Raw genomic sequence first — 27,714 nt, 5'->3', positions numbered from 1 at the left:
TTGCGCGTTTTCAGCTAGAACGGTTGGTTCGGCCAAAGTACACGGCATTTGCTTAAAAGTGTCTTCAGCTACGTGCGTATCTTTGGCGCGACAAAGTGTCATAAAGCAACGGCCATTTTAACAAGAAAATACGATTTTCTTTGTCGGCTGGCAAATTGTCTCAAAGGACACACCACGACCACAACCACTTCGCTTTTAATGTGTCTGTGCGCTAATTTTATGGTCAGCCAACCAGCGACTGATAAAAGCGATAAGAAATGTTGCCAAATCAAATGCCGCTCGTAAAAATTTGGCGCGCCAAGTGTTGAAATTTATTCGCTATTCGCTATTCGCATTTCCAAATAGCAATCGCAATCGCAATCGCAATCGTAATTGAATTTTATGCTCAAACTTTGGCCGGATAGCCAAGAGATCAAAACAAAACGTGTGCGTTTTGTGGCCTGATAACGCTCAACGCCTGCAAGTGAAGCCAACGAATTGGCCACAAAATAATACAGTGAGAGAAGAGCGAAAAATCTGAAGTTTATTACAGGTAAATTTACGCCAACGATTTGTACTTAGTTTAAACCCTTGCGATCAGAGCCTAATTAGGGATTTTCGCAAAGAATCCTATGTGGCTCTTGTGTCGTTAGTAGTTTCTATAAAACCATACCAAGTACGCCATTTGGACAAAGAGTTTGCTGAGCAATAATCAGTGTTACCCAAAATATATATTATTTATATATACCATTTTCATATTTTTTTTTTTAAATGGCTCAAAATAATTTTTCTAATTCGACTCTTTGCTAAGAAACATAGTTTTTCTAAGGTCACCATCAAGGTATGCATTAAAGGTATTACAAGCTTTAAGCTGCTCTATTATCCTCTTCATATTTATTATTTACTTTTATTAATAAATCCGAACAGTAACTTAATTTTAGGTTACTTTAATTTTCATTCATTACCCACAGAAACAGTTCACTGACCTTGACATTGCTTCATACCCATCGTAAAGGAATCATTAAAAGCCTGTGTTTATGCAACATCTCATTATGCAAACATGCCCAACTCAGCTGCAGTTGCAACATTTCCTTGTTCCTCTTCCCACTCCCTTCACCTTACACGTCGCCTCCGGTGGCCCCTGTCAACTGGTTTGTCGTCACCTTGGCTGACACTTTGGTTGACATTTAGCGCTGCGCTTGCCGCATATTAAAACGCATCGAAATGCATCACAAAGTTTGCAGTTTGTGCGCGAAGGAAAACTCGGCAAAACTGTTCCATTTGTTGCTTAAAGTTTACATCAGCTACTTTGGGGACTTCCGTTGTTAAGCTGTCAACATGTTTTGAGTCAACTGTTACAGTTCGTCATCGAGTTAAGTATTTGTGCCTCCTTTTATATGCAGCTGGCATTGTGGCGAAAGCTGACAACCGAACGGAGGCAGGAAGTGCCAGCTGCAGCACTTAGTTCACTAATGCATAATTCTACATGATTAAATGAACTGAACTGTACACTTCAAGGTCTGTGTTAATAATAAGATATTTCCAGAGAGAATCAGTTCACATCGAAATCGCATCAGTGGAAAATCGATTGCCTTGTCAACTATTTTGCCTTGGAGTCTCCTCGGCCTAAAAGATCTGTTCTTTGCAGAAGAAGATATCATTCATTTGTACTGATGTTGTAGACAGAAGTTAACCGCACGCCTGGGGGGTCGTTAAGGAGGCTTCCTTGCCAACCCAGGTGTATAGCTGTCGTCAAGGGGAAACGTCAGTGGTTGAGCAAAGGGAAATGTCAGCGTGGTTTTTTGGCAGCCGCAGCCTCAGCTAAGAAGTGGGCAGCGAAGAATCGCGGGGGCCAGACATTGGAGACAGGTGTTGCTCGTCAGCTGCATGGAAAAGCTATGGCTTTCAATTACCCCTGCAGTACAGCTTCCTTCTTCTCTTGGCCAACCCTTCCACAAACGGTGTCGAGTTAATCACCTCGCGACAGTTTCTGTTTTTCTCATTTTTTGTATGTGTCTTTCAGCTTTTTAGCTTTTGAAAAGCAAAAATTTCACGCCACCTACTCGAATAAACTTTGCCATAGAAACCGTTAATAAGGTATAAAAAAAGCGACAGGGAAAAATGGTGAGGTGAAAAAAAAAATAAACAATCAAAACAAAAACTATTCATAAAAATGGCGGCTGTTTGCATTGCTACGATACGTTTAACATTTTTTACGAAGCTTTTTATGCTCTTGGCCATGACTTTGCTTTGAGTAGCCAGCAGCAGCAACGGCAAAAACAGCAGCAGCAAAAATTTGTAGGTGCATCGAAATGAAAATCTCGAATGAAGCCTTTAAGCAGAGGTTACTTACTCACGCTCACACATGCAACGATTTACACAATTTGTGCTGCTGAGCAACAGAGAATTGCTTTTAAATGTTGCCTTATTTTTCGCTCTTCTTTCATTTGCTTTTGCTTCAACCCGCCCACCTGCTGCGTCGCCTTTAAAAAGATTTGCTAGAACGACTACCTCAGCGTTGACATTTTCATTCATCGTCTTGGCAACCGTAATTAAAATCGTTTTAATTTACTTTTGCAGCACAAGCACACGCATATGCAAGCAGTAACTCACTAACACATACACACTGAATTGAGCCGCTGGCAAGTGTAGCATACTTATCTGCGCCCTGCCGCTACTCGCCTTCCGCCTGGCTTTATGTTTATCGACTTTTGTTAGTCGTCGCTCGGTGTTGTTGTTATTATTCTATGCCCCGCCTTCGCTCATTATGTGGGCGTGCAAATTGCTGCATATTCATTTACCGTTATCTCGCAGTCGTCAAGTGAAACATATACAGCAACAACAACAGCTGCTACTCCGCTCACACACTCGGCCACCTGCACCTCCTCTTTAATAACATAAACTTCTTTGCTCTTGCTCAAGCGCCCAAGTTGAGTTAATGAAGAATTTCCATGACGATGTCACCCGAGCTGGAGATGGAGTCGGAGTCCCCTTGCTGAATATACCGTTTGATAAGACGGCTGCCCACCTGATAGGACTACAGCTCATTATGTTTGCTGTCATTCAAGCTCTTGTTGTTGTTGCCGAGGCAACACTCAAGTGCGCATCAAATGATTGCCGATAAGATTTGATCTCTGTTTGCTCGCCGAGTACACTCAACTGCTCAAGTGGCAACAAGAACTGAATTGCTGGCAGCCAAAAAGGATTTACTTTGCGGATTCACCTCTGGCATTTTAATGAAAATGAAAACTCAGCCTGCGCTGCTAAGCAGCTTAAAAGTGCCAACTCTCTGTCTGTCCCTCTTTCATATAAGCATCTGCAACACCGATATCAAAAGCTGCGCTGGCAACATAGTTAGGCAACATGCTGCTAACTCAAATACTCAGCAGCTACCCACACGCACTTACATACACTGACACACACACGCACACACATAGCTGTATTCGGGCTGTATATGTGTACGTTACACCCACACACATAAAATAATTCGCACCAGGCGCGCAGCAAAAGACGACGACAAACTGCTCAGCACGCACTGTAAACAGACAAGCGCAAACGCACACATAGGCACGGGCAGTCACACACAGCAGCCCATGAGCATACACACACACACTCTAACACACATACGAATACTGGCAGAAACAGGCACACAAAATCGTGCTGCAAGCAAACCAAACAGAACAAAACGAGATGACAAAAACAAGTTTTTTTTCGGCTGCTTTTGCACAATGCCAAAAGAGAAAGCAACAAAACAAAACGAGATAAGCAAGGTGAACTCACACAAATACACAGTAGCTTCTGCTTCTGGATATAAACCCTTGTTGAGCGGCGCTTGCAATAGCGACCGCAGCAAAAGAGGCGGCAGGTGCAGCAGGGCGCGTGGTTGCTGAAGAGGGGATGCGGCTGTTATTAGGGGAGTTGTCTCTTAATTTTGCAACTTTTTGGCGCGCATAATAAAGTTGATATGGCGAGACACTTTGAATATTTTTGTGTTATGTCAGAAATAAAAATAAAGTATCCAAAAAGTACGCAACGACTTTTTCTTTGGCAGTTGCGCAATTATGTTGTGCGTGTGTGTGTCTGTGTGTGGCCACTGATAAAGAGGCGCGAGAAGGCAGCAAAGGCAACAGCAGCAGCAACAGCAAACAATGTAATGAATGCGGCAACAGCAAGAAGTGGTCTAGCCTTTTTTGTATTTAGCTTGAAAAGCGTGTCAAATAACTAGAGCAGGGGAGAGCGTAAATCGAGCGTTGGCAGGAGGCCACGGATAACAGGAGGTAACATGGGGCTGTCGGTGTTGCATGCGGCTGGCAGTACGCGTATGTCTGCCTAGGCGCTGACATAAAACAAATGAGCTTTCAACATGAGTCTGTCAATTGGTAGCAGGTAAATTCTTAAAGCAACAATTTTACTCTCTTAAATTGTTGCTTTAAGAATTTACGTGATAGGAGGGAAAACTAAGTAAGACTGGGTAAAAAATGAGTGTAGCACTAAAAGCAGCAGACACTACAAAAATCGGAGAGTTGAGTATTTTAGGCATTTTATTCATATTTTCATTTACACAGTATAAAACTTTTACATTTCTTGATTGAGAACCAAAAAGCAAACCAAACAACCAAGCCTTTGAGAGATATATGCGGAGCAGCTAAATTTTGTTGATTACAATGAAAAACAATGAAAGAGAAGCAAAGGGTACTGTAGCAAGCAGAACTGGGCAGCAGCAATGTGCGAGAATACAATAGTCTCTTCAGCCGTAAAATGCAAAATGTTATACAAAGTAAAAGGTCTAAGGAACTTGCGCTGATCCTATGCAGTTCGCACGCCGCCCTAGCCGGGCTGGTCGAGACGCTTTTTATGGTCGCAGTAATTAATGCATACCTCAAGGCTATTAAGGACGAGAGATAGACTGATGGAGAGAAAGATAGAAAAAGAGAAAGTCAGAGCAGAGAAAATATAAGTCCGAATAGAGACAATAAAGGCAGAGGCCAGAGACAATATAGATAAAATGCAGGAATGGAACCGACTTGCGAAGGGAGAAGAGAAGATTGGGAGAGATATAGATAAAATGCAAGAAGGTAACCGAAGAGGGCAAGAGGTGAGAGAATGGACAGAGGCAAATCAAACCAACGTCGAGTGCAAGCTCGGGGGTTCATCTACTACTAAAGTCGCTCAAAGCGTTTTTTTTTATTTCCACTCTTTAAAGTGTTTTTGCGTTACTTGAAAGTTATGCATAGAAGCAAATAAATTGCCTTTTATTTCTGGTGAGCAACTGCCAAAAAGTCAACTTCACTCCTCACAGGGTTTTGGGGCTTATAGCGCCTAATCCTCTCAAACCAAAAGCCCATTGGACTAACAAAACAACTTTTTGGACTATTTGAGCTTTTTGTGTTTCTCGCATTGCCTCACGAACTGACTTATGCACTTTGAATGCAGTTGAGTTGCCAACTATGTAGGGTGTTCTACATCTTTCTCTCGTATGCTCCTTCTCTTCCGGAAGAAAATAACGAATGTAACAACAAATTTAAGTCACATTGTTGTTGTGGTCTCTGTGCTCTCACATGCAAGAGGCATGCGCTGCAAAATATGCTAAAGATTTTTATCGCCTTTTAAGTACTCTTGACTGGGTTGTTGGCAATGTCTTTTATTGTGTACATTGTGCCTAATATCTTGTCTATAAAATTAGTCATCAGTAACTTTCCCTTTAAAGTGGAATTATTTTCAAACACTTCCCCCGAAATACCCCTTATCAGTAGAGCATCTATCAGTCTTTATTATGAAAATGAAATTTTCTTAAGCCATATTTTACACTCTCGTCGCTCGTTGTGTTTTTGTTATTCTCTACGCCTCGTTACGGAGGCCAAGCTTTTGGCTCAACTGACACACAGTTCTTGTTGCATTTGTACTTGTTGTGTGCATGCGTGTGTGGGAGTGTGTGTGTGTATGCGTGTGCATTGCTTTTCTACGACAGTTGACCCTTAAGCTCAACCACAGCTTTTTGGCTGCAGTGTGAAATTTCTCATAATAGTCTCTAATGCAAGGATATTAATTTAAGGTCCAAGTTTGATTTCGACACACACAGACAACCTATATACGCACACCTGCAGGTCATGGTTTTTTATATAAGTGCCGTTTCATTTAGTTGGCTTGGCATTTTATCGTTCGTCGTGCTGGGCACTTATGCAATTTCCACTTGGCTTAAGCAAAACACAAACTCAAATACAAATGTAACTGCAAATGGAAATGGAAATGCGGATGGCGAATGGACGCAGAGCAAATGTCAAAGTAGTTGTTAACATTTCCGCTTTTTCTTTTCATTTTATATTTTTTCCACTTTCCCGTTTTCCCCAGTGTTTGTTGCGGGTGTCTGCTGCTGCTGTTGCAACAAATGAAAACTTTGCCCTGCCAAATTGTAAGCCACAAGCTGCCACAGCAGCAGTTGCATTGAAGCAAATCTGGCTGAAAGTTGCTTTACCAACACGCTCGACACTTTTAAATTACCAACTTAATTAGAAAACATGAAAGAAGTTTAAGTTCTCCCTCGCTCAACCACTGCAAGTCATTTGCATAAATAACTTGGGAGTTCAAGCTGAACTTTTACAAATCGTTGCAGTCATAAAGCTGCTTAAATGCCGTTTAAGCGCTTCAGTTCAGCTTAAATAAGCTAATGCGGACCAAAAAGTGTTGCCAACCTGCTTTGTGCAATTGACAATTACACTCAGGAATCATGTTGAAGTGCACGCCCCCTTTCTAACTTAACTCAACTGAGAAGTTGTTGCTTGACAGTTATCAGTGGTTCCTGACGAATCTAACAGCCGCCAGCCCACACAGCCCCATTCTACTCAACAATGTGTCGGCCAATTGGTGTCAACACACCGCTATCACACACTCACCTTACACACAACGGACAAGGTCCAAAGGTATCGTGTCTTCTGAAGTTTTTCTGCCATAATTTTGCTCTTTGCCCATGTGCATTTTTTTTTTTTAATTTTTCACCAGTTACACTGCGAAGAACCCAGATACGTTTTTATGTGTACGAAATTAGCAAGACAATAAGAAATTATCCTAATGAAGCGGGAGTTTAACAGTAGTGCACAATGACTTTATTTGCTAATAAATTTGCTGATAAATCCACCATACGCTTATACGAATACTTCTGGAATATATTACCAACAACAGTATGAAGCAAGACCTTTCCCATCTCTTACGCCTCTCATATCTTAACTGACTAGCAAATGAAATACTTAAAGCTCAGCCAAGTGCCAGACAGCACTTAACACGTTAGCAAAAAAAAAAAAAGTAAATAAGTAAGAGCAAAACAAAGTCCGTTTAAAATATTTGCTCAAGTGAAGCATACTTAATGCGTTTATAAATATGCTCACTGCACAACACTAAACACAAGTTAATAAACTTGTCGCCTGTGCATGGGGTTTCAACTATTTTAAGCTCAAACGCTTGGCCTTTTGATGCGCAGCAAATTGACCCTTTGGCCCTTGTCTGTATGCGTGTATGTGTATGTGGAAGTTGAAATGTACGTGTGTGTGCGGAATTTGTTCTGGGCTGCTGGACTTTGCGGCTGCTCAATTTGTCGCCTCTTTTTGCAGTAGCTCTATCAACAAACGCCACGCCCCGCACATTCAAGTCAACCAGCCGAAAAGTGAATATTAATGCAGTGTATCCTCAAGTGGTTTTGATATTGAAATTAGTTTCTCCCCGTGTTTGTGTACGTAGAGTGAGTCATTCCTTAGATAAAGTGTGTCCGTTTTGAGCGTCCTAATGAAATCTTTCCAGTCCTGTCCTACGGCATATTTGCATAAACGATTTTTGAGTGTCAATGACAAATATTTGATCAGAAGCGACATAATTGTTATTTGATGGATGGATCATATACAGAAAAGGGTTCCTCTACCAAGTGTAGCTGGATACTTTTGTGTAGCAGAAAGTCCTTAAGTTTTTTCTGTAAGAGACATTGAAGTTCAACTCATCAACGACATGGCTGTTGGGCACATCCAATCAGCATAACAAACCCCCATAGTGCTTAGAAACAACCCCCATAGGGGGAAATTGTGAAGGGTGAGCATTTTCAATTTCAGGCCTAAGCCAGCTTATGCGAAGGACTGTACGATATTAGTTTGCTTTGTCATTTTATTGAGGCAACAAAATGATAATTTCGTCAAAAAAAAAGTCCTGCAGGCGACCACAAGCGCACACATACATACATATAGATGCAGGATAACAATGGGAGCAAACCACACAAAAAATTCATCGAATGCGCATGAATTTCAATTTGGGTGCTGACAGGATTTGCACCCACTACCAGTTAATGATCAAATGCCAGTTAGGTATAACAAAAAGCATAGACAGCGACAGAAGCAGAGGCAGAGGCACAGGCAAATACTTGCCAGAGTAAACGCCTGAGGCTTTAACATGTATCTATTGATGCCTGCTGATTGCCTTTGGTTATTTAACTTTAACGTTAGACATGTGATATCCTTTTAGTCAGCAGCTACTGTTTCCCTCTCTCTGTTTTCTTTTGTTGCTGGCTTGATGGTGTCCATTAGCGTTCCGCATGCTGCCACGCCCACGCACTGCTTGTTTGCCATTGTTGAGTAATTGGATTATATTACCTCTGCTGTTGCTCCTGCTGCTGCCTGTTACCTGTCGTGCTCTGTGTGCAGGTCCTGTTGATAAATTTTCGTGGTTGCCCCCCGCATACAAGCGCCTGCCAAGCGTGATTGATGGTGGCTTGTCAATATGTTAGCGTCTCCTTTTTAGATTCTTTTTTTTTTTTTTTTTTTTTTTTGACTTTCCAAAAGCTTGCCATTTTTTTATTAAATTTACTTTTAATGGTCCAAAGTCTAAAGAAACACATACCCAGCAGCCTGTGACACGTTAGCTATAATAATTTTCTGCATTGCAACTGCAGGGCTATTAAATTCGCATAAAAATCGATTCGTATTCCACGCACTTTCCCTACGCCACGCCCCCGCCCCTTCGAGTATACTGCATTGGAAAATCATGAAAATTTATGACTCCGTAGGAGGTACGCAGCGCAGTGGCAGCTGTCATTAAATTGACGATTCCAGTTATGAGTTAAAATATATTTGAGAGAGCAGCAACAGAAACTGCAGACACGACGTATACGCAACGTTTAGCAGCTGCGACGGCGGCTTTTAATGGCAGGCTTGGACGGGAGCCATTTTAAGCTGATTGACATGCCGGGAGATACGCGCGAACAAGCCAAAAGATGATTATGACAAAATCGATAAAGTTGTATAGTAAAGCAAATGGACAAGCGACAACAACAGCAACACATACACGAAATAGTATTTCAAGCGCTGATGAGAGATTTGCAAGGCTTTGTTCTTGCCCTTGACTATCTAGAGGGTCCGATCTGTGGCTGTGCTATCACTGAACCTAATTTACTTGGCTAAAAAGACACAGAAAAAAGAAACAGAATAACAATGCCTTTCCCATTGGCCCAATGCCAGGACGAGGCGTAAGTGGCTCTAGTTTTGCATGGCCATTTATCTGCTCGAATGAGTGTGTTCAGTGTGTGTGTGTGTTGAGCATCATAATGAGAGCTTTACATGCCATGCGCCCGCAGAGATACAACTTGCTCGCCTGCGTCGAGCGCATAAATTTCAAGGACGGTGGAACGTTCGCTGGTGCCATGCGGTGACTGGAGCTACGCGTGAGAAGCGACCAGAGAATCAACATAAACAAAAGAAAACGGGAGAAGAAACAGATGCATACACACACACTAACAGAAAGAAAACAGTGAGGAAAATGTGCCAAGCGCGAGAAATAAATTGACAGCCCGCGGGTATGCAACGGTTTTGCTTCGGTAAGTTTGACCTACATGTGAATTGTTGTGGGCGGCATCAGGGCGGGTGCGTAAGGCTCGGCAGCAGGAGCATAACGAAAGCAGAACTTTGTTAACCAGCCGTTGTGAATTGTTGGTGCAAATGCAGAATCATGTGAAGACTTTAAAGCAAACATGCTGAGCCGCATCAAAACTTCTGACGTGTGTTGAGCCTTCTGTACTTCCTCACCTATCATAAGCAATTGTATCATTGTGTTTTAAGCTAAATGTTGACTTGAAAACTTATTTATAGTCAAATTTTTGAAACTTTAATAACTTTTTCAAAGCACTTCGACTTTTGAGACCACAATTCATTTTCTTCATGTTTTTGTTGTAAGCTGTTTGTCTAATTAGCATTTCTCTATTTCAAACAGGTAAAGACCAGCTTAAGGTACGAGCTTGAGCAGCTTGAGCAAATATATATAAGCTCAAAGCTTCAGCTTTTAATAATAACAAAATAAAGCTGAGATCATCTGTTTACGAAACATGCAAGCTATTGATTAAAACTTGTGCAATTTTATTGTACTATAAAATTGTCCACGCCAAAAAAAAAAAAAAAAATTCAAAAGACAAACACATGGAGCAAAAGTGTATAGCTGACCAGATCCACAATAGAGAAGTAAGGAATTTCTATACATTTCTTGGACTGTCAGGTACTGAACGATGGGGCACAAAGTAAAACTATTTTATATGCAACGACAGCAACAAAATATTGCGACTACCTTTTCAATGGGGACGACAGAGCTTGGGAAAGCGAGAGGAGTGTGCATTGCTAGTGACAGACAGCATTTGGGTCTAGTGTCTGGCTCCAGTAACCGTGTCTCCCAAGCCGACTGGCATTGCCCGAAGCAATAAATGTTCAAAATCAATTGAAGCGTTTTGCCAAAGCCTCACACCTCGCCACCTTGGCACATAAATCGAATGCACGAATAAGTAGATGCCTGGCCAACTTAAGGAACCGATTTGCTATGCGCCAAAAGAATCCCCCAAAATCGATAAGGGATGAACGAACAGAAAATAGGAATAAAATTGAAAATGGGCAACAGAAAATGTCAACTAATTTTGAATGTCGAGCAATTGAAGCCAACGAGCTGACAAGTAAGAAGAGTCCACGTTAGAGTTAGACCCGTTGCTCATACGCAGCGTGGGCCCACAGCAATGCGGCTTGTCCCACATTCGGCCAACTACAAATCGAGCAGCTGAGCAATAAAACGCAATTCGGTCATAAAAATAGTCAAACGTTGAATAAGGGGCTAGAGAGAGGAGGACAGTGATAGAGAGAGACAGAGCTATCTGGCAGAAACCAACAGCAGCAGCTAGCAAACAACTGCCTCTAGGATGTCGTCCTGTGCTGTTGTCGTCGTCGGCGCACTCCACCGTCTGGCGTGGCAAATTGCGAATTTTGCATATTGTCGGTAGGCTATTCCCCTGCAGCACTTTTTGGGTAGCAGTAGTACACTCCCCTCTCTAGCTCTCTGCCAGTCTTCCCTGAGCCATTAGTCATTTGGGCAGGAGAACGCTTTGGCGTGTCGCCACTTTGCAGGATGAATGACCCCGGCACAGTTGTTGGACTGTTTCCTTTGTCCAACCACTGCTAGCACGACTTTCCGCAACGGAAATTGCACACACGTCGCTGGCCAAGAACTATTTTCATAAAAGACTTTGATATCACAGTTCCGACTACACTAATCATATGAACTACGGTTCTACAATATAAACCGGCAAGCTTCAACTTAAAGCGTTTTGAGAAATACTATCGCATATTTACATATATGTTTATGTACATTTATATAATAATAATAAAATAAAACATCAAATTTAAGCTTAAAAATAATTAATTATTAAGTATTTCAATTTTCAAGACGCATTCAACTAAGTTCTAGCAATTAAGTTTTAACACAAGAGGCCACGCATTACACATTATTCTAGGATACTACTACAGTCAAATGATTTCAAAAAGTCCTCATATTCTAATAAGAGAAAATCGAGCAAAAGTTTTCTCTCGATTCATATTAAAATATTCAGATTATTATTTTATTTTTGCTGAGTGTAGTGTAGTGTGTAGTGAGAAGAATCTGAATATTTTAATATGAATATTTAATATTTTTTTTAAGAATAACTTAATATAATACATATAATATATTTACAGATATATGTATATATATATATGTATAATCAAACCCTTTCTGCTCCATTTTACAGTATCTTGAATGATTACATTATTTTTCTGGCTTAAAATAATTATTAATTTTAATGCCGCGATGCATTAATAAAATGTGCTTTCAGATGAAATGCGTTGGCTTGCAAAAATACAATAATAAATAAGTATAAAAATTCAAAAGATAAATATTTTTTATTAAAATTGTAACTGTTGTAGTTGTTGCTGATGCTGCTTCTGCTGCTGTTGGATTTTACGTATAATTGATTTTTGCATTCAAGTGCATCAAAGATTCATGCGTGTGCATTTAATGACATTTGCTTTATGCGAATTGAGCAAAGTGTAAAGCTGATATGCGAGAGATTTTTGATAAATTAACATTAATTATTTACATAAATTGAGGAACAATTGTTGACGAGCTTTATTACCCGTATGTATGTATATACATACATGTTAAAGTACACAAACTAACTCAGCATTAATATTAACCTAATTGCGTTACAATCACCGGATGTCAATAGCTTGTAATAATGGAAAAGCTATTAATAAAGATGTTTATAATTGTTTTAAAAAAATATATCCTATATACATATACATATATAAATATATAGTTTAAAGTTAACAGTGTATATACACTTCGCGTCATCAGGTTAGCGCCCCCCCTTACACTCATTTTCTTTTACGTTTTTCTCTTTGCCTATTGCACACAACTTCTTGGTTTTTTTTTTTATTTCATTATCATGATATGAGATGTCTCTCATACCAAAAAAAAGCGCGAGTGAATACCCGTTATGTTTTATTTTCTATCCTTCTCTATTTTCGCAAAAAATGTGTGCACTTATTTTGCGTCATCAGATTAGCGCCCCCAAATGCAATTGTAATTATCTTGCTTATTTTGGCAATTACACTCACCAAATTTTTTGTGAAGCTCAAAGTATTCAATATATTTATAGTATGGGTAAAGAAACAGTTTTATCTTTGGTTGAAAATCAAAGATTGAGGCATACTTTGAATCTAAACTATGCAACCATAAAATTGCTGAAAAATCAGGAAAAAAACAGAAAACTAAGTGGCAATTTTCTTACAAATAGGGAAAACTATGGAAAAAACTATATAAGCGGCAATAATCAAGTGATTTCAGAAGGAAATAGAAGAGCATTAGTTCGAGAAGCTTCGAATTCCCACGAATCGACCACCAAGATTAGGGTTAAAATCAGTGTTAGGACGAGCTTATCAACGGTCTAAAGAGCAATTAAGAAAGTTAATTACTTAAAGAAACAGAATGTAAAAAAAAAGACACCAGTCGATATGCTGAGAAAAGAAATACGCATTAATTTTGGCCGGGCGAATATGACGTGGTCTACCCAATGGCAGCATGTTGTCTTTTCTGATGAGAAAAATTGAATTTGGAAGGAACTGATGGATATAATTATTATATCCATGACCTACTCATAGAAGAACATTATTTGGAACGGTTTCCAAGCCGCTGCGGCGGGGGGGTGGTGTGGCATTTGTGTAGGTATCAATATCTTACTACAGCACTTGCAAGCTTCAATTTTTGACATCGCGCATGAACGCATAGGACCATAATATCGTATTTAAAACTGCTGTTCCGCATTTCTATAACCTGTCTGAAAACCGGCATTAGATTTTCCAGCATGATAATGCCCCAATTCAGACCGCCCGATCCCTGAAGTCCTGGATTCAGGGCCAAAAAATTGATCTCATGGAGTGGCCACCATACTCACTCGACCTTAATATCATTGGAAACGTCTGGGGATGGTTGGTCAGGAAAGTATATGAGTCCGGAAAGCATTATAGTACAATGACAGAGTTAATCGAAGGTACTGAACACGCTTAATCAACCATATCCTTGAATAATATTGAACAACTTTATAATTCCATTCCTAATCGAATTTTTTAAGTAATTTCAAACAAAAAACGGCACTACGCACTACTAATATTACTTAAAAATAACAATAGCTTAAAATACAGGTGTTATTTTTGGTAATTAACTTAAATAAATTGAATTTAGCGCAGGGGGCGCTAATCTGATGACCAAATTTTTGTTACAAGTTTTTTGTACATTTTACAAAAAAAATTATTAAAAAATAATCCTTATTGTTACAGTAGCCATTCTTTTTGTATTTTAAAGAGAAATAAATGGAGTATAATGTAAAAAAATTTCAAAGATGGAGCTCTGCTGGTTTAGATTTTATTTAGCTTTGAGGTTGAGTGTAAAGGGGGGCGCTAACCTGATGACGCGCAGTGTATATATAAACAAACATAAAAATAAAAGATACCCAAACTGATGGTTAGGCTGATAACTAAGCCATTTAAACAATACAATTTAAATTAAAAGTGTTCAAATTAGGTTAAAAAAAAAGTCAATTTTCGATTATTCTCGATAAAAAAATATCGGATGACTTATCGAAAAAATAAGATAAACTTTTACTGGCTATGGTATATACGAGTATGCATGCCAAATTTCAGCTCTCTAGCTCTTATATCTCCTGAGATCCTATTGCTCATACGGACGGACAAACAGACGGACAGGGCTATAACGATTCAGCTCGTTGCCCTGATCAAGAATATATATATTTTATCGGGTCTGCGATGATTCCTTCTGCCTGTTACATACTTTTCACAAAACCATTATACCCTGATTTCCCATTTTGAATGGGTTCAGGGTATAATAATTGTTTGGTTTATTATTGACAAGCACCTAACGTAGCAATCGTTTGCTTAATGGAAAAACGTAAGTGAAGCAAAAAGAAACTAATTAAAATTTCTTTGTTTAAAATTTGTTGGCTTTTGCTTCATGCTAGCAGGGCGATATAACAAATGCGCATATTTAAAACATTTAAAACAATAGCTCGCAATTTTTCGTAATTTTGCTCGACACCTTTTTTCTGTGAGGGTGGAAAATGACTGTAAAAGAAGAGGCAAAAAAATAAAAAATCACCCTCAGTCTTTTGCCTTCGACGTGGTGGCATTTTGGGCTATTGCCGTTTGCCCTGCAGCCAAAAACTTCACATAATGAACTGAAAAGCTGGCGGGTGTGAGAACTTAGCCAGCCCTACCTACGGCCATCACTTGGCTTCCACGATAAGAACAGAAACTCTAATATAAAATCAACTGTAGCTAGTCAAATGGCCTACAAAATCGCATGCCAGCTGGCAGTTTTGTTTGCCACTAAGCGAAAATAATTATTTGGCGTGAGTAGTGGGCATTATTCATTCCAGACCATGGTACGACCCAGCAACCAGCGACCGAACAAGGATTGCGGCCCAAAGGCTTAACTTCAACAGCAGCAACAAAGAGAAAAATATGTTAAATAACTGAGAAGAAGGCGCAGTCGAAAATGCGCTTGTAAAAGGAAAAGTGTTTTTTTTTTAAGTACCCTGTATTTGAAATTGAGTAGAAGGGGTATATTATTGCTGAAGAGCCTAATGAAATAAGAGATTTGCATATAGTGTATAGAAACAGAAAGTATATAACACCTATTTTATTAAGATGTGATTTTTATAAATGAGCCGTATATTTTTTCTGTCCAGCCTAATGAAATACGAGATGTGCATACACGGTACAGAAACAGAAAGAAAAAATGTATAAGAGTTACTTTAGTAATGAAGCTCTGTAGTTTGAGCCGCTGTCTACATGTATTGCAGGGTATCTGCCAAGTGACTAATACTTAAAACTGAAGCTGTTCCTTTAGCTTTTTTTGGGGAATGTCGCCGAAAGTGCTGGCGGCTTCTTAATATATTCGAGCCTTTACTTTTCCATGCCACTTCTTCTTCTTCTTTTTATAATGTTTGTCTTTTTGGAGGCACCTTGCTGACATTGTTGTTGTGGCTGTAGTTGTTGTTGATGGTGATTTAGCTGCGTGTCGAGCTCGTTTTGCATGTAAATTTGTTGCCTAATTTCGGGCGGTAGCGATTTATGTGCCTCAAATACCCTCGCTGCTTCACTCTCAGTCTGTTTGTCTCTTCTTCTCTTTGCAGCCCATGCCTAGCTCTTTCCTCGTAATTTATGGAATTGCTGGCATCATCAACATGCACTCATGTCTATAACTGCCACGCCCACCCTCTGCAGCCACAGCCACCAACTTTCCCTATTGCTCATTGTTTTTAAATTTTACTTATGACAGAAATTGTTAATAAATGCATTTGTCTTACTCTGTCACTCTCTCCCTCCGTCTGTCTTTCATACTCCTTCTCTCTTTTAGATTCACGTCTTGTTAGCGTTGCTCGCTACGTGACGAGAGCCCCTTGTCTTTGGCTTATGATTAATGCTTGGCATAAATTAAATGCATTGTAAATAAATTATTACGCATACGCCGCGTTGTCGGCAGCTGCTAATGAAGCTGCTGGCTATTTTAACGCCCGCCAATGATTGAGACGCAGATGCATACGTAGGCATAGTGAAAAAAGGGCTATAATTTTTGCCCAGCTGATGCTTAAAAGGAATCCAGCGGCAAACTGTGTGTGAAACGGGTTTTGGACTCGGTTTGGCTTGATTAAAATTTCATTAACTAAAAGTTGCGGCATATTTTAAAGCATGTGTGCGAAATCTGCGGTATAGCTGGTGCTCAGCTGTTCACATACTCATCCACACACTCGCACTCAGTTTGCTTTGGCATACATAAAACGTTTTTGTTGCTCCTCCTGCCGCTGTTCTCTGCTCTTTTTATGGCGCTGGCTTTATGCGCTTGAACGCTTCGTATGTTTGGCAACTGCCTGCTGCATGTTCAAGCAGCTGTCAGTGAGTGTGAGTCTCTGAGTGTATGTGTGAGTGGCTGTTAAATTGCTTGTTTATGTTGTTTCCAGCGCAAGTTTCAAACGCAGTCGCAACAATCACTTGAAAATGCTCATATGACGTTGATTTGTTTTAATTCAGATGGCAGAAAGAACTAGCCCACCTCAGTGTCGCCCTCCTATAACTCTCACTCTCTCACTCTCACTCTGTCGCAGCCTCTGCGTTGCTCTGCATTTGTTTACTGTATCAGAAACAACGGTCGAAACAGCAACTGAAGATGATCACTTTGTTTGCTTTATATGTGTTTTTGTTTTTGAGATTGTTGATTTTATTACGCAAATGTTGTTTGGTCTCGTTCATTCACTTAGCCAAATGAGCATGTTTATTATTTAATGAGCTCTTCTTTATGGTAGCTTAAGCCTTATTATGCTAAGGCAGGAATTAATTGTTAAATTTATAAGAAATGTATACAAAAACCGGTAACAATGATATCTGTCATTTAGCGGGCATAGATCTGGAAAAAAGTTCCCATCTTTTGAAAAGTGTTTATCGTGCGTGAAGCTTTCAGCATTACTGCATCCAGTTAAATAATATTAACATCTTTATTTATTTATCTTTTGACCACCCCTTCTCCCTCTCTCTCCATCTCTTTCTCTCTCTCTCTCCCTCTCTCACTCTCTCTCTTTCACTCTCTCCCTTCCCCTTTCTCAGTCCTCTTTTTCACTTATCAACCTGTCACGTACAGCGCTTAGCAAAGAATCGACTTAACTACATGCCATAATTATAATGCCAACATCAGCGTTAATTTAACCCAAACCCAACTGAAATCCGCTCTTCGGCTCGTTGCTGCTCGGCTGCTAATCCACTTCAGCCAGCGACTCATATCCAAAGGCATGTCAAGCATTTAATTACTGCCCATCACAGGAGCTTAAAAATGCTGCCAACTGCCCCTGCTACCGCTGTCCTGGCAAATCCAGTTTGTTAAAATAATATGAGGCTAGCGAAAGGATGCGGCATATTCATCAACGTTTCCTGCTCTGTTCGAAATGCTACGCAAAATATTTTCATTAAAGTGTCAAAAATATGTACATCTATATATATATATATATATATATATATATATATATATATATATATATATATATCTGCGAATATTGTGCGCAGACACGCAAAACTGGACGCCAAATAAAGAAAGAAAATTAAGGGGAAATGGAGCGAATGGAAAAGGTTTCTATTTGTTAAAGCGCTCAACATGCAGCGGCCAAAACATTTGTTTTCTGCTTTGACCCACCGTATCGTCGAGAGAGTCGTTAAATTGTTTTCATTATCCTTGTAAGCCGTAGCCAGAGCGCTCTGTGCACTGTGGCAAGAGCAGAGACTGGGAGAGGGAAAGCTTTAGTCCGCTTCAGGGGTTGACTGGCAATTAAAACCGCAATGCAAATGAGCTGTGCTTAATGCGTTTGTCTGCGTGTATCCGTGTGTGCGAATAAATGTGAATGTGTGAGTGTATATGCGCTTACACACTGTCCTATTAGTTTGCGGTGCTCGCGCGCAAAAATTTTAATTGCGGCATAGCAGCTCTACTCTTACTCTTATTCTATCTACCTCTATTTAGCCTGCCCTTCATTTCATCCATATTTTGCGCATAGCCCTTAAGCAGCCATTAAGCCATCAAGTGCGTTACCAAAGTCAAAATATGCTTCAGTGTGACATGCTATATGCATACACACACACAGACACATGTGTCTGTGTCAGATTGCTGAACTGCGTCGTGTTTCCGTTTCATTTGTAATTAATTAAATTACTTCCGCTAAACTGCGCTGCCAACATGGAGCTGTGGTCCATGCTGAGACGTTGGCTGCCCAATCTCAAATCCAATTCAAGTCCGGGCCACCGATTTCTCAATTACGACGCTGCAGTCAATCCTGCCTCTCATTTTCAGTCCTACGCATACTCACTCTTTCTCTCCGTTTGCCCTCTCTCTCTCTTTCTCTCTCTCTCTCTCTCTCGCTCATGCTGTGTCCCTTTTCCGTTGTGTTCACTGCGAAGTAATTAAGAAGACATTTCACCCGGGCATCCTTTAATCTGTGCGTTTTATTTGCGTCCTTTTGCCAGAACTTGTTGTTTACTTCGTCGCACGAATGCACCCGATTTCAGTGTGCTTCTCGTCCTGTACTGTTGATGGCTTCTGCCTTGGGTGCCTGTGGCTCCTGCTGATGCTCCTTTAATCTGCGGCATTGCCTTTGCGCTGAACTGGTTGTTATTTCTTGCCCAGGCGTACGCTTGATTAGTCACCTAATGAAGTGTTGATTATAGGTGCCTAATGATTGCCACAGACACACACACACATGCACACTCACATATCTCCAGCTACGCTTTAAAGCCATTTTTAATTCAATTTTAATGCATCTCTATTTTTTATGTCTTTCTATCTGTTGTATTGCAGCTCCAAGCGTGGACCACTGACCGTTCAATGAAAAGTTTGGTTGCCTGCGAGCCAACGTGAGTATAATATACACACGCGAAAACATTTGCATTTCACTTTCATTAGCCGAATCGCCCATAAAAGAGTACAGCGCGAAAAAAAATGGTCAAAGGGCTAAAATGCTTTTTGGCGTAATTGATACGATTTCAATAGGAATCGAATTACAGCAAGCAAAAATTTGAAATAAATAAAAACCAATAAAAACAACAAAAAAAAGATATATATATATTGCAATATAAACAACACTAAACGCTTTCTCCCTCTTTCACTTTGTAATTACATGAATATTTTCGGACTGCAATACAATCAAATTCAACCGAAATTGGCTCAAACAAAAATCTACAAACGGAATTAAAAAATTGGCAACTAATTGGTAAACATTTTCAACTATGAAATTGGCCAACAAACAAATATACGTACTATAAATACTGTCTCGCTTCAAACAACCTATCAAAAAATCATATTAACAACAACAAACAAATGAACATCAACGATCATAATCATCACCATCATCGTCATCATTCAAATCACGCAAAAATCCTGCTATTTATGCGCTTTACATTTGCTGACGTCATTTCGTTGCGACCCCTGACCAATTGGAACCCCTCTAAACAACCCCTGTGGATCCTTAATCCCCCTGCCCATTCCATTCTCTTGCCGCCCGTATTTATGTGCATTTTTGCGGTTTGCCCCAAACCAACATATTTTTCATATGCGTTTTCATTCTCGCTTTCTATCTCGTCTGGCTCTCCCCATTTTCACATTTTGTTTATACTTCACGCTTTCGATTTTGCTTTGCTTTTTCATGCCTTTTTTTTCTTTATTTATTTATTATTATTATTATTTTATTTTTTTTTTTTTTTGCTTTTGTTGCCAATTTCCGCTTGAATTAATTCTGTGTTTAAATCTACGTCGTTGCTTTGGCACTCGTCCTGCCCCGTTCTGCACGTCCTTCTCGCCTGCTGTTAGGCTGAAGTAGCGCGCGACCCCTGTGGCTAGTAGAGAATTTAATAACAGCCGCAACTGCTCCACACTGTGCATCCTCCGCCCCTTCCCCATCCTGGTGCGTGTGGCTCGGGGCTTCTGCCGGCGCGAATCACACGCAGTGCGACAAAAGCCGCCCGCAGCGTTTTTATATGCGCGCACATAATTCAAAAACACTGCAAAAGTTAATGCCCAAAAGCGACAACGCACAATGATAACCAACAATAATTTGGATTATGAGAAGAGCTGTCTGCCCATAGCAGCACGACCAACAGCTACAGCTACAGCTACAGCCACATCAGTAGCAGGCACAGCGGCAACAATTGCCAGCGGCAACAGCAACAGCAATGGCAGCGCCAGCAGCAGCAACAATTCATCGCCCACCGCTGACAATCACAATAACACCCACTCGCATTCGATATCGAATTCGAATGGCGGCTCTTATTTTAACCGCTTTGACAACCGCATTGCCGCCAATTTGGCCGCAGTTATAACTGGCGCTCGATTTCGTTCATCGTCCTGCAACAGTCGGCAGCAACAGACGCAGCCGCCACCGGTGCACCACACGACTCGCACTTCGTACCACTATCTGAGCGCCTCGCGTGGCCGATCCACATTAAGCAATGCCACGCCCACATCGCCTGCCAGCCTGGGCAGACGGCGACCATTGCAGCTGTTCAGCCAGGCAAATCTTAAGTGAGTAGAATAGTCAGCGAGCCCAATCCCTACCCAAAAGCTTAATCATCTCATCACAACGCAAAGCTACTTTAAGCATATCACACCTCCAATACACACACACTCTTTGATGAATCTACCTCTTGATAAAGTATGCATGTATTTAACAGCTGTAATGATAACGAAAAGGGGGCGCATACTCCTAGCTCAGATGAGGATAACTCACCCACCGAGCTCAACAGTTGCAAACGGCTAACGGACAAACCGCCACTGGTACGTAAAACCCATTAGAAACCCAATATAAAGGGTTACACCCCAGTTACTCTCAACTGTCCCATACGTATATTCAGCTTTCTATATATTCTAAATCTGTTCTCTTGAAGGGTATTTTGTCATCGTAATGTGATTCCTTGGTTTAGCATCTCGTCCTAAGCTTTTATTATAAAAGTACTTTAACCTCACCCTGCTTACCATTCCTGTCACCCACTAACCAAGCCTCCTTTGCCCGCCCTTAATCATAGCATATTTGATATGTTTGTGTTTTGACTTTGATAAGGGTGCCTTCAACTTCGGCAACTGCGGCCATTTATTGGATTTTTTTCATGCACAATTTCTTTGCGCAAATATTTTGAAAATTTATGAATTCTGCCTAGACTTTTTTGTTCACTGTTTATTCTGCTGCATTTGACGCTTTCTATGAATTATTGGCAGAAATAAAAAGAAGGGAAAAATAGAGAAGACATGAAAAGTTTGCTCTAAGCGCAGCTAAACCTTCTCGGCAAGGCTGCTCTTTGCCTCTTAGTGTAACTTGTCACAAATTTTCTGGGCAAGAAAAAAAAGAAAATTTGAGGCAACTTTTGAAGCATTTCGAAATGTATTGCCAAGCAGAGATCTTTGGCCATTCTCCCAGCTGTCTCCACCTTTTCTCTGATATAAGATAAGCATTGTGATTGTCTGCTTGAACAATGCGCAGTCCTTAGCCATCATCGGAGGACATGTGTGAGAAAGAGTGGGTAGAGCTTTGATCTGATCCACATGGGCAATGTTTATCAAATGTTTTGTCATTTCATGTTTTTTTCGTCACGTTGCCCGACTCGAGAATATAGGAAGCCAAAAAACTTTGCATTACAGAAGTTTGGTTTAGTTGGCTGCCGACTTCGCCATCAAGTTCGACTTTGAGTCAAGTTGAGGCACGTTGTTTTCATAAATTTGACGCCTTAAATATTCATACCATAGGACAGGCAACACACACATATCGCCCTGGCTATAGTGAGGCAGCTGTGCGCAGTCGAGCATAGTCTATGCGATAAGTACGTGCGAGTTTATTCATATGAGAGAGACTCTTAGAAAAGACTCCACATCGTCTGCTCCCATGTGCTGTGTGCACGCGGCGTATGCGTAATGTGTTTGTCTTATTTATGGCCTGACTACTACGGAGGCGCATTATGATGATTACGTTTTGAGCTAATGGCCCTTAAATGGAGCAAAAGTGCAGCACAGCACGACTTTCAAGAGCCACAAACTCAATTCCAAGGCCATATCACACTTTCAACAAGTTAAAAAAAAAAAAAAAAACAGAAGCATTGTCATTCTGCAACGCACCCAAATCGAAAGCGAAAACCAATCAGCTCGCCCTAATGGCAAGCCATAAATATTGTTAGCATAGCTCCCCGAAAAAAACCAAATGCAAAACGGTTGAGTTAAAGACATCAACCAAAAAAAGCAATACAACCAAAAGGACGGGGAAAAACACATATGTTAGAGTAAAACAAAAAAGAAAAAAAAAGGGTTCAGCACTTTGCTTTGGCATTTCTCATATTCGTTTCTTATACGCTCTACAACAATTGTAAATTGAGTATATTGGAATGTTAGATTTATAGATAATCAATTGATATAATGCAGCACGCAACTATTTGAATTTTCTTAAACTATTTAAAGTATATAAACACATAATTTTGCACTTCAAATTTGTTTATTTTAACTTTTAACTTACCTACATAGAAGAACAATTTAAGCTGCTTAAATGCAAACACTTTTATGACTTACTCTTACAGAGTATACCCTAGTCGATGGTCGTACGCCTGTTGTTTTGTCAATAAATCAATTTCTGTTATAAACATAACACGCATACGCCACGTGGCGACTGCCTATGCTATATTGCTCTTTCCTTTCTCCCTCGCTCTGCCCTAGGCATAGTTTTTACATTATGCCTGCCTTCGTGTGTTGGGTGCGCTGTCAATAACATCATTTTGTGGCAGGGAGCGGCTGCAGCGCGATAAGCAAATTAATTTTTGCAGCCCACACTCGTACCCACATATACTCACACATACACAGAGACACAGTGAGTGTGCCTGTAGCGGCCCTAATTGTGCCCGATGGCAAAGTTGGCGTCCTCTTCGTCTGCTTCACTGCCTGATTCAATTTCAGATAAGCAAAATAAAGCAGCAGACAAGTTGCACATGCAGCCCGGCCAGGCAAGTCAGGCAAACCAATCGCGGAGTGAAGGCAGCAAAGACAAATGGACGATGGCACATTATGCACTTCACCCGCATAGCAGGACACACAGAATCTATCTCTGTATTTGCCGGAAATGATGCGCTGCCTGTCGTCTGATCCTTATTTCCCTCTGCTGCTGCTTCTGCTTCTGCTAGAGCTGATGCATCGATGCTGTTGACTCGCTATCGCTAAATGTTTGTTTAGCAACTGCAACAGCCACTGCTCCACACTCACAGCTGAGAGTCGAATATATCGTTTGAAGCTGCCTCCATTTTGCTGTCTGGCAGTGAGCGACAGTCGGTAGAGCCACATGTGGCCGGTGCATGACACGCCCACTTGTATATCATACTCTTGCAATAAATAATATTTTGTGGACCCGCCCATCACAGGCCACACAGCAGAGCCCCTCAATCTGTTGCCTGATTTAAGCGTACCACACTCCTTCGCCCTCTCTCACTCACACTCTCCCTCTCTCTCTCTCTCTTTCCATCTCCTCTCTTCCTCATCTCGTTACAGTTTATTAAATTTGCATAAATGTTTTGGGTTGCGGCAACTTGCACGTGCCACCTCTTGGTACAGCTCAGCTCAGTGGCTGGAGGAGTGATTGACAACAGCTGATGCCAAATGTCCCGACTCTGCCAGTTCATTAAGCCAGCAACATCCCAATTAGTCTGGCGCACATTTTCTTTATGGCCAGCAAATGGGAAATTTTGAGGGAAAAACAAATCAAAGTCCAACTTTTAGCAACAACATCTCATATTCGTGCTTTAAATGTAATTGGGCAAAACAAAATGCTAGCAGGAACGTCTACGTCTCGGTAACGTCAGCGTTTATCTAATCTATGAAATCAGCTAACTTATTTGTATATGATAAACTAATAAATCAGAAGATCGAGAGAGTCTGAGCATAGTTCAATAGCTTAACTTAATGTATCATAAAATATTATATTTGGTACTTAACGACCCGTAGTTCTGTAGACTTACATATTGTAAGCTCTGTGTAAGCGCTTATAAATATATTAAATGATATTACAGTAACCACCCCTCGTGTTAGTACTGTGTAAATCGTGTTATATTATTCTTGGTACAAATTAAATCAGTGTGCGATGCGCTGTGAAATATGTAAAAAATGTTTGTTTAAGCAGCCTAAGAGTATACAACGTTCGCGCCTGTTAAATTATGCAGCAATGAGCAAACAATTGCCGTCAGGTACCGAGGCAGGTAGTCAGAAAACCGTTCAAGGCAGCCGACGAATGAAAACTGCACAAACGCCACCGCCGTCTCATTGTCAATGTCGCCTTAAATTATTCCACACACAAACAAACGCAAAAGTGTAGTCTACTTTCGGGCGCAGCCGTTCTATACAGCCAGACAGATTTTCAAAGCCACTGACCCCAAAAAGAAATATAAAAAATAAACAGAAAAAAATTAGAAATTATAAGTGAAGAATACCGACACTTAAATACGCTTACAAACAAGTAGAAAAATTTAACAAGAAATCTCATTCTAGAATATATCAGAGCAAAATAGCCTGAAAATGTCGAACAGATTCCATTGAATATGGCACATTGTACATTGAGATGATAAGGATAAGGCTACACAAAAATATCAGCAATACTTTGATAAAGACTTATGATATTTCCCACTAGCAATTCATGTCATGGTTGCGGGTAAACATTCCATATTAGGCATAGGTCATGCTGATCTAAAATAAACTTAAGTTAACTCAATATGAGTAAGGTTCTGTGTTCTGCTGCTGCTGTCCGATGCAGCCTTTCCACTCTTTTATTCATTTCCTGCATATCGCTTGCCATAGTCAAAGTTCCATTTACTCTCCAGAGAAACAGGCGTTTGCTAACATGATCTCAACATGCGCGCACAAGTGCATCTGAATTATCGCCGCCTGTTCTCAGTTTTCTTTATGCCCACACAGTTGTTCTCTCTGTATCTTTCTCTGTCTCCCTTTCTCTCTATGTATTTTTCTGTAACTTTTTTTTCTTGCTGCTGGTAGCCCTGCGGCACAATTCCGCTTAGCACGCCACTTCCGTATCCGCCGCATTCGTTGCTTGGCTACATTTAGGCATCCTGCAACTGCGACTGCAGCGCGCCTCCTTCTCGCAGTTGTCCTTCAATTTATGCGACAGCCTTTTATGGCCCAGCCCTTTTTCTTTGGCAACGACTCTGCTCCGACTAGTAATTCCTAGTCCAAGCATCCGCTTCCTGTTTAAGTGCTGGCGCAAAAAAGTTTTTCTACCAAGCTTTTTGTCTAGTTGTGGTTTTGGCAATAAATTCTTTCTTTCTCGCTTTTTTTCCTTTTTCCTTTTCGTTTTGGTTGCTTGGGGTACGCCCACGCGCGCCTCTTTGCGCAGCTTACAAGGTGTTTAAATTGTAGTTAATTTTGTTTCCTCGTGTATGAACAGCTTCTTTAAAGCCATTCTCAACCACTTTATTCACAGGTTAAGCGCTTGACCATGGGTCTGTTGCGCCACAATGAGGAGTCACGCCCACTGGTGGCAAACGTAACGCCCCTCAGCGCAGCTGCCTTGAGCTGTGAGCACGCTGGTCCCATCTACTCAAATGGTTACATCAATGAGGACTCGTATATCGACAGTAAATTTGGCGACTCCTGCCGTCAATCTCTGACAGCCATACCCATGCTGGACAATGTGAGTCTCAACAATGACAACAGTGAATTCAATCTGAAGAAGCGATATCTACGCGAAACCAGCAGCGGTAAGAGAGTCTAGAGAGATAGAGATATATAAAGACAGGCTCTGCCCTGATCTGTGCCCGTGTATCGGTTCTGTAATGTTTTTCCCACAGCCAATTCCAGTCCCAAGATCTTCGCCAATCGCCTGCGATTCAATAATGCTTCAGCTACAGCCGCTGCCGCTGCTGCTGCTGCAACGAGTTTAGCAGCTACTCAGCGCAGCAGCAGCTTGGCCAACACGCACACAGCTCGAGATAACGCGGAGGAGGAGTCAGACACAGAGCTTAAAGCAGCAAGTTGGTATCAGGCCGGTATCTCACGTGACATCGCAGTCGAGGTGCTGCAGAACAAGAGTCCAGGTGCATTCCTTGTGCGAAAGAGCAGTTCAAGGCCCGACTGCTATGCGCTTACCCTACGCGTACCCTCACCTCCCGGACCCAAGGTTGCCAACTATATAATACTGCGCTCGCCACGTGGATATAAGATTAAGGTAAGACTTGCCACATCAAATCGAACATTTTTCTTAGCAGCTATTATTATTAAAGGGTTTTCGCAAGGAGTTCTCTAGCTTAAAGGCTCTAATAACCCATCACTCAGTTATGCCGGAGCTGCTGCCCGTTCCCCTGGCCATGCCTAGGCCCACAAATATGTCCTCTTCGCGACGCAATCTAGATGACTTTGATACCTACGACTCGCTGCAAATGCTGCTCAAGTATCTGCGTGCCAAGAATCTGGAAACGGAGCAGTAGTAACCAGAGGCATACAAATAGGACCCACTCAGAGACAGAGACATAGACGGAGGGAGAGAGTATCTCCAAGTCATAGTTATTGATAGAGCGTAAAATATGTATTTCGATAACAATAAATGTGATACTCTATTAAAAGCCGCGCACACAAACATACATCCACACTATATATAACTGCAAATGAAACGCCTAGTTGATAAATGGTGAAAATAATTCTAATTTAGTTTGAGACTATCTTTTTGGCCAAGGGAAAAAAAGTAAAAATGTTAATACGGAAAGCGCTTTATGTTCTACTATAATTATAACCTAACTAATCTAAACTTTTCCCATCATAAATCAAATGCTTACCTTGGTTTGATTTGGTGTTATTCCTTCCCACGCAATTGTAATTCCAATTCAATTTTCCATTGCGCAAAACGTGAAAAATAATAAAACACAAAGATAAAAGAATATATGATTAATTAACAATTTATATATATGTATTAAAAATGATTTGTTAAATGTTGTTGCAGCTTCAATTGTTAAGCATAAAAAAATATACTAAGCAAAAATTGAATATTTTAAATTAAGATAAACAAATTGCAACAAATACAACCAAACAAAAACGACCGTAATTCTGTATATAAAGCACTAACCTAATATAATTGAAATAAATAAAGTTATTTAATTTATATATAAAAAGCAAATAAAAAAAAACAGTAGCTGAAATTCTTTTAATTTTAATAACAGTTATAATCAATTTCTCATTATACAATTCTTGTGCACACAGGGCAGCCAAATAAATTTTCACACGTTGATTATGCTCTGAGCGTCCGCATTTATTTGTGTATTCCGAATTGTATTTAAATAGTTATGCATTTGC

General features: G+C 40.5%; 1 protein-coding gene across 5 annotated transcripts; it reads left to right on the top strand.

Moving 5' to 3' along the window:
* LOC6586365 (tensin) lies at positions 1–27,535 on the top strand. 5 transcript variants are annotated; one of them, XM_015160298.3, is made up of 6 exons: positions 1–532; positions 19,204–19,259; positions 21,072–21,174; positions 25,853–26,129; positions 26,220–26,596; positions 26,652–27,533. In XM_015160298.3, exons 2-6 carry the CDS (start codon positions 19,231–19,233, stop codon positions 26,853–26,855), a joined length of 990 nt encoding a protein of 329 aa, XP_015015784.1. In that variant the 5' UTR covers positions 1–532; positions 19,204–19,230; the 3' UTR covers positions 26,856–27,533. The 5 variants fall into 5 exon arrangements, with proteins under 5 accessions (XP_015015784.1, XP_043866264.1, XP_043866263.1 ...); XM_044010328.1 differs by lacking the exon at positions 1–532 and adding an exon at positions 9,059–9,823; XM_002011945.4 differs by lacking the exon at positions 1–532 and adding an exon at positions 20,212–20,922 and having other exon boundaries at positions 19,198–19,259; positions 26,652–27,535.
* The last annotated feature ends 179 nt before the right edge of the window (positions 27,536–27,714 follow it).

Source organism: Drosophila mojavensis, unplaced genomic scaffold, assembly GCF_018153725.1.
Source record: "Drosophila mojavensis isolate 15081-1352.22 unplaced genomic scaffold, ASM1815372v1 contig_74, whole genome shotgun sequence".
Classification (NCBI taxonomy): domain Eukaryota; kingdom Metazoa; phylum Arthropoda; class Insecta; order Diptera; family Drosophilidae; genus Drosophila; species Drosophila mojavensis.
This window is presented reverse-complemented; position numbering and strand designations above follow the sequence as displayed.

Bases quoted from the DNA above. Each gene is read 5' to 3' on its own strand.
- LOC6586365 (XM_002011945.4), top strand. From the start codon at position 20,438: ATGATAACCAACAATAATTTGGATTATGAGAAGAGCTGTCTGCCCATA. The intron at 20,923-21,071 runs GTGAGTAGAATA...TGTATTTAACAG, and splicing joins TTCAGCCAGGCAAATCTTAA to CTGTAATGATAACGAAAAGG. The intron at 26,597-26,651 runs GTAAGACTTGCC...TTATTATTAAAG, and splicing joins CACGTGGATATAAGATTAAG to GGTTTTCGCAAGGAGTTCTC.